This window comes from Solanum pennellii, chromosome 5, assembly GCF_001406875.1.
Source record: "Solanum pennellii chromosome 5, SPENNV200".
NCBI classification, from domain to species: domain Eukaryota; kingdom Viridiplantae; phylum Streptophyta; class Magnoliopsida; order Solanales; family Solanaceae; genus Solanum; species Solanum pennellii.
Genome location: NC_028641.1, coordinates 8,714,769 through 8,724,165, shown reverse-complemented (window position 1 = coordinate 8,724,165; position 9,397 = coordinate 8,714,769). Strand labels below are relative to the sequence as shown.

The 9,397-nt window shown below is 26.3% G+C and overlaps 2 protein-coding genes across 3 annotated transcripts; both read left to right on the top strand.

Annotated features, from left to right (window-relative positions):
• The first annotated feature begins 3,368 nt into the window (after positions 1-3,368).
• LOC107020064 (transcription factor MYB20-like) lies at positions 3,369-4,885 on the top strand. The gene is made up of 3 exons (XM_015220394.1): positions 3,369-3,529; positions 4,080-4,209; positions 4,302-4,885. Exons 1-3 carry the CDS (start codon positions 3,397-3,399, stop codon positions 4,693-4,695), a joined length of 657 nt encoding a protein of 218 aa, XP_015075880.1. The 5' UTR covers positions 3,369-3,396; the 3' UTR covers positions 4,696-4,885.
• Positions 4,886-6,369: 1,484 nt separating this feature from the next.
• On the top strand, positions 6,370-8,931 carry LOC107019940 (small heat shock protein, chloroplastic-like). 2 transcript variants are annotated; one of them, XM_015220295.2, is made up of 3 exons: positions 6,370-6,777; positions 7,285-7,389; positions 8,501-8,931. In XM_015220295.2, the coding sequence occupies exons 1-3, from the start codon at positions 6,555-6,557 to the stop codon at positions 8,848-8,850; spliced, it is 678 nt and encodes a 225-aa protein (XP_015075781.1). In that variant the 5' UTR covers positions 6,370-6,554; the 3' UTR covers positions 8,851-8,931. The 2 variants fall into 2 exon arrangements, with proteins under 2 accessions (XP_015075781.1, XP_015075782.1); XM_015220296.2 differs by having other exon boundaries at positions 6,452-6,777; positions 7,285-7,377.
• The last annotated feature ends 466 nt before the right edge of the window (positions 8,932-9,397 follow it).

Here is a 9,397-nt window from a genome sequence, read left to right as displayed (position 1 = left end):
TATTTGTTTTACATAATTAATTTGTCATTTTATATAATTATCTTTTATTTTTTCTCAAAGAAATATACTATATACTATAATATTAATATTAAAAGTTAAGTATATAGGAAGAATTGCGGCCGGAGTTATAATAGCCGCTAATAATTAACTTCTAAAATCATGTGAACTAAAGAAACGTCCTCCAGAAAGTGGACATATTCTGGGAAGTAGCAAATTAATGTTGATTTGGTGAACAAAAGGAACAACTTACTTGTCAGTAATGATTTAGTTCTAACTATTCGAGCTTCATCACTTGGCTAAGAAGATTTCTTTTAATGCGGTAAACTTTTAAATTAGGGATCGCAGATATTTATTGTAATTATTCGGAAGGTTAGAATTGAACATTTAACGTGAGTTAATTAATTGATGGATATTGTAGATAATTGACTTAATTGATTGTTAATGGACTAAAATGATCATTTATTTAAGACCCTATACTATTTATTTCATATAATTAAATTAAGTTAGTGATTTTTTTCATTTACATTAGATTACAGGCTTATGCACGTGACAACTAGGTTTTGGAGATTGAATTAAGTTGATTTGTCATTCGTATTAGTAATTGTTTATGAACTTTTGTTTTATTTCTGTATTTTATTAAAATGATTGAATTTTAGACTAATTTGTCTTGGTTGGATAAGACGAGTGTCATCACACCCATTTTTATGCGATGACACTTATTGGGAGAAGACAACTTGAAAGTATCAATTTTATTTAGAGATTGAATCAACGCGAAAAGAAAAAATTATGACTTGACAAAGTTAATATCCTAACAAGAAGCTGAATTAGATTCAATAATTGGATGTAATAGTGATTGGCGGAAAGGATGCGCTAGATATCAACTTTGGTTTTAACAAAGTTGGGCTCTTGGCTGGGGCTAGAAGGGGAATCGAAATTGATAACTCGAATTGAAAAAAAAAAAGGTATTAGTTTATTGGTAATGGCATATTGATTTAGCAGTTTTTAAAGCTGTTTTAATATTTTTTATTATCAGATTATTGATTCTTAACGGTTTGAATTTTTTCTAAACTAGGAAGACGTTAATTAAGTTGATATTGTGAGTGCACTCTTATTTTATTGTCTTTAGTTAAACCATCTCAATATTCAATCATTTTTGCTTAATATAATAAAAAATAAAGCATGGTCCATGTACAGAAAGGAAATTACAAATTCATTGAACTCATTATTCAAATACTGACTATGTACTTGAATCATGAAAGCCATCTAAATCTCTTTCAGACAACAATATCTCCATACAACTATTCTTTTTGTTCTTCTGTCTCTTCTTGCCTTTGCTAATTAATAAATAGTTTAAGTTTCTAAGTATCATATTCTGAAAAATTTTCATTAAAAAGAGATTCAGATGAATTTAATTATTTATTTTATTTTTTTAGTCTGTTTGAGAAAAAAGTCTCTTTTTTAATAACTTCTCATATTCAACATTTCGCACAACATGTTAAGTGCACAAGATCTGCATATTACTAATTTAAGATTAAAAAAAATTATATTATTTATTTTTGTAAACTTCGTATTTGACCAAAACAGAACAAATAATTTTTCCCAAATTAAAATGGAAGAAAGTATTAAATGAAAATAACAAAAGTATGGTATAGTTGATGTTATGTAATTTTCACAATGTATATAAAAGAAAGTAAATACACAAAGATAAAGCCGGTGAAAGCACAAGGCATGTAAAGCAAGATTTTGAACTAAAAAAGCACAAGATTTTTAAATTAATAAAAATAAGAGAAAGACTTTAAAATAGATTTAAACAATTCGAAGCAACAATATTATGTATATATGTTGTAATTCCAATTCGAAGCAACAATATTATGTATATATGTTGTGATTCCATAAGTGAAATTTAGGAAGATTACCGAGTATAAAAATATTATTTTGATAAACCATTAATTTAAGAAAAAACATTTCAAATTATAGATTTGAAATATACATGAGCGGAGAAGCTACGATGAAAATCTTAAAGAAAGAATAATAGTGACAACAAAAATAATAAGATCGATAACCAAAGTAAAGGAGAAGACTCTTTTTATTAGTCAAACGCGTGGGACTTCTTTTTAATACGAGTGGTGATAAAATTCAATCTCAAGAACCCTGTTTGCACTGATTGTCATGTTAAATTGATTATCTCATATAAAAACTTAAGTTGTTAAAGAATTATACTTTTATATTTAATTGTGTTAGAACTTAAAAGCCTTAAATATATAAAATTGACGTACTTATAAGATGGTTTATCTAATAGAGCATATTCTAGTTAATCATATCGTTGGAGATTAATATATATAGTCAACCTAATTAACCAATTGACAGTCACGAAACTTGAAGTTGTCAACAAAAATCAATGATAAAAATGAACACATAATGATGGGCTTAACAAGCATTCATATTTGGCTTATGAAATTATAATAAATGTTTGCTACAAATTGCACTAAAAATATTGAGAAAATGAATCACTTTAAGATTTGATGCACGGGATAAGGTAAAGAAAAATACATAAATAAATTAAAGTAGAACACCTTAGCCTTTAGTTGAATCAAAAAGCTTCAAATACTTAATAAATACATTTAAGAGAGAAGTATTGAATTATAGGTTTCATCTCAAATTATTGATAATTTTATGAAAAGCACTTCTCTATTTAATAATCTAAATTTATATACATCTCAATCTGCCAGATGACATTGCAAGTGATCTCAAACTCTTGTAGAAACATGAGACTCTTAATAAAGAAATCGACACAAATGTTGAGAGCACCTTTAAATTTGGTGAAACTTTAAGAGTATATTTTACTCATATTGCAAGATCAGATGTACATATAATTTTCGATAGTCAAGTAAAGGAGTGTTTTTAATTAAAAGTACAATCAATAATTCGAAAATAAAATTAATATTTGACATGAAATTTAAAAGTGTTTTCGATACTGGAATAAAATAATAAAAAGAGGAGAAGAAAAGGACTTGCCTCCCATTAAATGTAACAAAAGCCAGCTGAAAGGCAACCTTAAGAATCTTTTGATAAATTTAAAATGTTTTACTTTTTGCAAAATTCAATTGGAGAAAACATCGTGGGTATATATAAAAACATGTCAACGACAAGAAGTCACGTCTGTTACTTTCTTTTTTCTTAATTCTAATAATAAATAAATGGTACATTTTTTGTTAGCAATGATAAGGAAAACCAAACAATATATAATTATTAAATAAGTAAGGTTAATTATTTGATTCTTTTTTTCTTCCTCAATTATTAGTTGAGTTGGCAGAATCTTTGCTTTTGTTTATAAGCTACATTTTTTGTTTGGCTACTAATCCAAAGTTTAATTGTAGCAAAAAAAAATTAATTAAAATGGGAAGACAACCTTGTTGTGACAAAATAGGACTCAAAAGGGGTCCTTGGACAATTGAAGAAGATCATAAGCTTATGAATTTCATTCTCAATAATGGTATACAATGTTGGCGTCTTGTACCAAAATTAGCAGGTAACAAATTAAATTAATAAAACAACACACGTAATGTGTTGAATTATTTCATTTATCGCGTGTAAATATTTATCGTTTTTACTCTATTGTTCTCGTATAGTAAGCTAAGTGCCTCTAGTTCATTGTTCAAGAGATTTGTCGGTTGATAATTTCTTTTATTTTTATATTTTCTAGGTGATAAGTTCGACACAGAGTTGATTGTTCATACTTCTGATTTACTTTTAATTTTTTCTATTTCCAAGAATAGTTTAAGAAAAAAGTGACAAAAGTAAAAAATGGCGTTCTTTATGTCTGTTTTTCTTCTTCTTTAGGAGTATGCGTTGCATGCCCTCACAAATTTAATTAATATGAACTGAAAAGAGTATTTCGTAATTATTCTAAAATAATTTACCTAGATTTGATATTTATACCAACTAAACAATTGATCTAATATTATCTGTTCACACTATATAACATAAATATTTGGATTTCCTTTCTTGACATTGTAAAAATAAAATTTTAAAAGAATAAAGTAATATGATGGAATATAATTAATTGATGATATTTGAAGGGCTAATGAGATGTGGAAAGAGCTGTAGATTAAGATGGATAAATTATCTAAGGCCAGACCTTAAAAGAGGAGCACTTACTGAAGCAGAGGAAGACATGATCATCAAGCTTCATTCTCAACTTGGCAATAGGTAATAACCTTGCACATCTATATATTTTTTGAACAATTGATATCTTTGCGTTATTTTTCACGTTACCAATTTTACTTTTTTAAAAATATCAGGTGGTCGAAAATAGCAGGACATTTTCCAGGACGTACTGATAACGAAATCAAGAATCATTGGAATACAAGAATCAAGAAAAAGCTAAAATTTCTTGGCATAGACCCTCTAACTCACAAGCCAATTGAAGAGATCAATAATGATGATATTAAGCAACAAGTTAGTGAAGAGATTAATGAGAAGGTGGTGCCAGAAAAAACATTAGAGTATACACAAGAGCAACAAAATTCAACATCTAGTTCAAGCATAAATGAGAGTAATAATTTGGAAATGTTCCAAAATTCACATACTTTGGATATGTATTATCCAGGAGTTGAAGATCCTTTCCCAAATTGGATAACTAGTCCAATTCATAATTGGGATCTTTTCGACAACTTACAAGACAATTTTCTATAACGGTCAATAAAAATTTCATCTTTCAAAAAATATTTAGCCTTTGAAGAATCATACACTCGTATGTATGACTGCATTTTTGGAGGATCCGAACGAGTAGCATAAGCTTCTACTATTCAAGTTGAGTATATTGACATATCTATTCGATTCAATTTGTACAATCCAGGCCTAATCATCAACATTCTTTTTTTTTTCTCTTGGTGTTTGTTGTATGGATGGTTCTATAGTTTGTTTGAATAAAAATATTAATGATGTGACCTAGAATATCTTTGCCAGCCACAATATTTGTCTTTAACCTTATAGCTATATTTTCTTTACATATAAACGTATGAAATATAAATGAACTACCAATAAAGTGAAATTATCGAGGGAGCATAATTAATTACGTCAAAGAAATGTACAACAATATACATGCTCAGTGAAATTCTACTACATTATTTGTGGAGATCAGAGTCTTTTTTCTAAAGGATTCTCCACTTTAAGTACAAAAAATCTCTATATAGGTTTATGTGTTTGAAAATAATTTATGTGATATTATAATCGAAACATTATAAACAATAATTACGAAAAAGTAATATACAGGTTTATGTGTTTGATAATTTATGTGATATCGTTGAAAATAGTATTATAGCACACAATTGGTAATATTTTGAATTATGAATTGAGATCAAATATAGTATTAGAACGAACATATTTGATTATTTGTACGTGGGTTTGGATTGTCTATAGAGTTTCTAAGGTTTATTTTTGTCATTAAATTGCATGGTTTATCTTTTACATATTAATTGATTTTTATCGTTATTAGTCAAACATCTGCTTTTAGAGGGGGCATAAGTTCTTTAAGAACGCGCTTCAAGCATAATTTATATAATATTATAATATAAAAATATAAGTTATATTACCAAAAAAAAGTTATTACCTTTAACAGGTAAAATTAAAAATAGCACAAAATAGGGGCAAAATGCAAATGACTTATGTTTTCTCCCAAATTGTATGTTTAACCATTATACTATATATAATAAAATAATAAAAATATACATGTAGATTTCTGATAAAAATAGGAAAAGAATTTGAAATATGTTTGAACTATTTTAATAGTATATTTTTAAAAATATATAGGTATTCGAAAGTCATAAATATTGTATTATTATAAATAGTAACTTGTCCAGCTAAATATTTATATATATTTAAAATATACTATTAAATAATGTAGAAGATAATAGGTTCTGCTTAAAATTTTAAATTATTATACGACAATTTCAATTGATATTCTAATATATTTCAGACTTTTTCTTCAAAATTATATACAAATTTGTTGTTTTTTCCTCAAGTAAGCGCTGTCTAATGGCACCTATAATCATATATAATATAATAGAAATTATATAAAACTTTTAAAAGACTAGTTCTTAATTATTTTCCAATCCTTAATTTGGCCATGTATTAGCACATAAAGAGCTGTTTTTTAAATATTTTTATTCGAATATGCAAGGCAGAAAATAAATAAATAAAAAAGCAGAATCATTAACTAAAACTCCACACTAAGTCACCAAATATGTGGTCCTGGACTCATCATGTACCTTCTACCAATATCCTAGAATTTTCTGGATGTCAACAAAGACAAATTGATATATGGGAAATTAATTACAAGTAAAAATTACAAATCATATGGTAAAATAATATTCTTGCCCATACTTTTTTTTTTTAAACCAATCCAAGAGAATTTAAAGAAGTTCTAGAGGAGTCTAGTAACATTAGTATTTCCAGATTATTCTTCTCTACCCTTTATATTTTCATCACTCACATTTGCTCTTTATTCTTATTTTGAGTTTGAAACTTCAAAAAAGAAAATAATAATTATAAACATGGCTCATTGCTTATCAAGATATCCAATTTCTCAACCTGTTTTATTTTCAAACAATCCAAAATATTCCAACTACTCTCTTCCAATTTCTAGTAGAAAATATGAAGGTAATTATAAGAAATTGAAGGTCATGGTTGTTGATGAAAGACATAATCTTGATCACTTACAAAGACAAAACAAGACTCCTCAACCTAGAAAAAGAACACCCCAAATGGCCCCTGTTGGTAAGAATCAACACATCCTCTTTTCCACTTTTTATTTTTAATTTTTTGGTATAAGGTAAAAATATCTCGTTTAATTTGACTTCATCTGATATTTATATTTTTTAATTATATTAAAATATTTAAATTTATATAAAATTATACATATATATAATACTAAGTTAGACATAAAATTGTCATACAAAATAAATATTTATTCATTTCTAAAGTTGAAGGTCCTAGGTGAAGTTCATGTTATTTTTATTGATCATAACACATGAAGTCAAAGTCTTTGATGATGAATTCTCTAAAAGGGGGTGGCCAATATGCACAAACCATTTTTATAGTTGAAGTCCTATACATATAAATAGGTTTATTATTATTTGGGTTATTATTTAATGAAAATTATAAAAAAAATAAAATAAAAATAAATTATATATCTTTGACTTGTCTCTAGTTTTGGGCTATTTTGTAACTAAAACTTTTACATATTTAGTAATTTTGATTTTTGTTATGTTTATTTTGTGGCAGGGTTATGGGATAGGTTTCCAACAGCAAGGACAGTCCAACAAATGATGGACACCATGGACAGAGTCATGGAGGATCCTCTTGCTTTTAATGGAGGTTGGGTTGTAGGTATATATAGTAAATATTTAGTTTTTAAATTCATTCTTAAAATTGGAAGAAAATCATTTTTTCGATTTTTTTTTTAAAAAAATATTTTTTTTTTAAAAAAAAGATTTTTCTAATGGGAGCAGAATAACAAATCTAAATTTATTGCATCCCCCACCTACTGATTTGCCCCAACCCTGGTTCCACCTCTTTGACCATCACAATCCTAAGTCACAAATCCCCATTATATTCTGGCTTATACGCCTCTTTAGATAATGTATTATCTTTTTTGCTAGGTAATATATAATTACTTCATTTTATTTGCTGTAACATTTTTCGGATTTTGAGATTTAATATATTTATTTTTGATTATAAAGTTTCATGGATGTTTTAATATTTTAAATTATTAATTATTGTGATTTGTACAACTATTTTTGTTCCAAATTAACTGAATTATAGAGGTATTGTATATCTAAGAAAAAAAATTAAGACATAAATAAGACATGATTTTTCATTTTTATCCTTATTAATCGATGTTAAATTTATAATTAAAATAATAAAACATTAATTAAATAACTAATTTCATTAAGGATAAAATTAGAAGATCATTTTAATAATCTTGTAATTAAAGTGAGTAATTAAGTTGATCTGAAAAATAAAAAAAATCAAAATTTAATTAATTTAAAATGAAAAGAGTACTTTTTACGTAGTGCATAAATTTTCAGTCAAATTTGAATTGTTTGACTCGTGAGAAATAAAAGGTGTTACATAAACTGAAATATGGGGAGTAAATATTTAGATGTTTGATCTGTTAGATAATATATAAATGCTAGGTGATTTTTAGTTAATTATATAATGTACTTCTAAACAAATAAAAATAAATAAGAAACTCATTTGTTGTTCTATGTTTTAGGAAATGTTTTCTTTTTTTGAAAAACATTTTCCTTCGTTTCCAATCAAAAGTATATCAAAATTATTTATTCGAACTTAATATTTATGTATATATAGCTATACTCGTTCAACAAAATTATTTATTCGAACTTGGTATTTATATGTATGTAGCTATAATCTGTATCGAAAATACTGATAATCGGCTTAATTTATTGATTGTACGTTACATTCACCTCGATTACAGGGCCATCGACCGATGATATCGGGTACAGAAGGGGAAGGACACCATGGGAGATAAAAGAAAATGAAGGAGAATACAAAATGAGGTTTGACATGCCAGGAATGACCAAAGAAGATGTTAAAGTTTGGTTAGAAGAGAAAATGTTGGTTGTAAAAGGTGAAAAAATGGTGAAGAATAATGAAAAAGAGGAAGAATGGTCAGCTAAGAGCTATGGAAAATATAATACAAGAATTGCTTTGCCTGAAAATATTGACTTTGAAAAGATTAAGGCTGTGGTTAAAGATGGTGTCTTGTATATTACTATACCTAAGGCTAGTAGTAATCCCAAAGTTTTTGACATTAATGTTCAATGAACAATTTTGATGTATATTGGTTGGTCCCAAGTTCAATTTTCTTCAAGGTAAAATTGAAATTCTTCTTCTAATTTTACTTTATTTTATATAAATATATAAGAAAATATTATATTTTTGTCTCAATTTGTTTTTCTTATTATTTTACATATTTTTAGGAGAAAACTCATAGTACTCTCTACACTATCATCGAATTTCAAAGATACCTAAAATTAACTTGAGTTATATTATTCTTCTAAATTAATTTAAAATAGAATAAATAAACCACGAATGCTGACATATCATAGAGAGTGTACACGCTGTCTTGAAGGCAAGTGATGAATGCACAAATTAGACATATATAATTTTTTAATTAATCACTTTATAATAGTTAGTACACATATTTATCAATAAATTCTTTTATACATATTTAATTATTTTTATTTTTTTCTTTGTAAAATATTTATTTTAATTTGTTTTCACTTTAAATTTTTTAATCTATTATCTTTTCATTGTTGATTATTTTTAATAAATTGTGTGTATTTAAAAAATAATAATTTAAAAGTGTCCT

What these genes read in the sequence shown, in the direction of transcription:
- LOC107020064 (XM_015220394.1), top strand. Translation starts at nt 3,397, where the DNA reads ATGGGAAGACAACCTTGTTGTGACAAAATAGGACTCAAAAGGGGTCCT. An exon ending in TCTTGTACCAAAATTAGCAG is followed by an intron (nt 3,530 to 4,079) that starts GTAACAAATTAA and finishes TGATATTTGAAG; the next exon opens with GGCTAATGAGATGTGGAAAG. An exon ending in CATTCTCAACTTGGCAATAG is followed by an intron (nt 4,210 to 4,301) that starts GTAATAACCTTG and finishes TAAAAATATCAG; the next exon opens with GTGGTCGAAAATAGCAGGAC.
- LOC107019940 (XM_015220295.2), top strand. Translation starts at nt 6,555, where the DNA reads ATGGCTCATTGCTTATCAAGATATCCAATTTCTCAACCTGTTTTATTT. An exon ending in ACCCCAAATGGCCCCTGTTG is followed by an intron (nt 6,778 to 7,284) that starts GTAAGAATCAAC and finishes ATTTTGTGGCAG; the next exon opens with GGTTATGGGATAGGTTTCCA. An exon ending in TAATGGAGGTTGGGTTGTAG is followed by an intron (nt 7,390 to 8,500) that starts GTATATATAGTA and finishes CCTCGATTACAG; the next exon opens with GGCCATCGACCGATGATATC.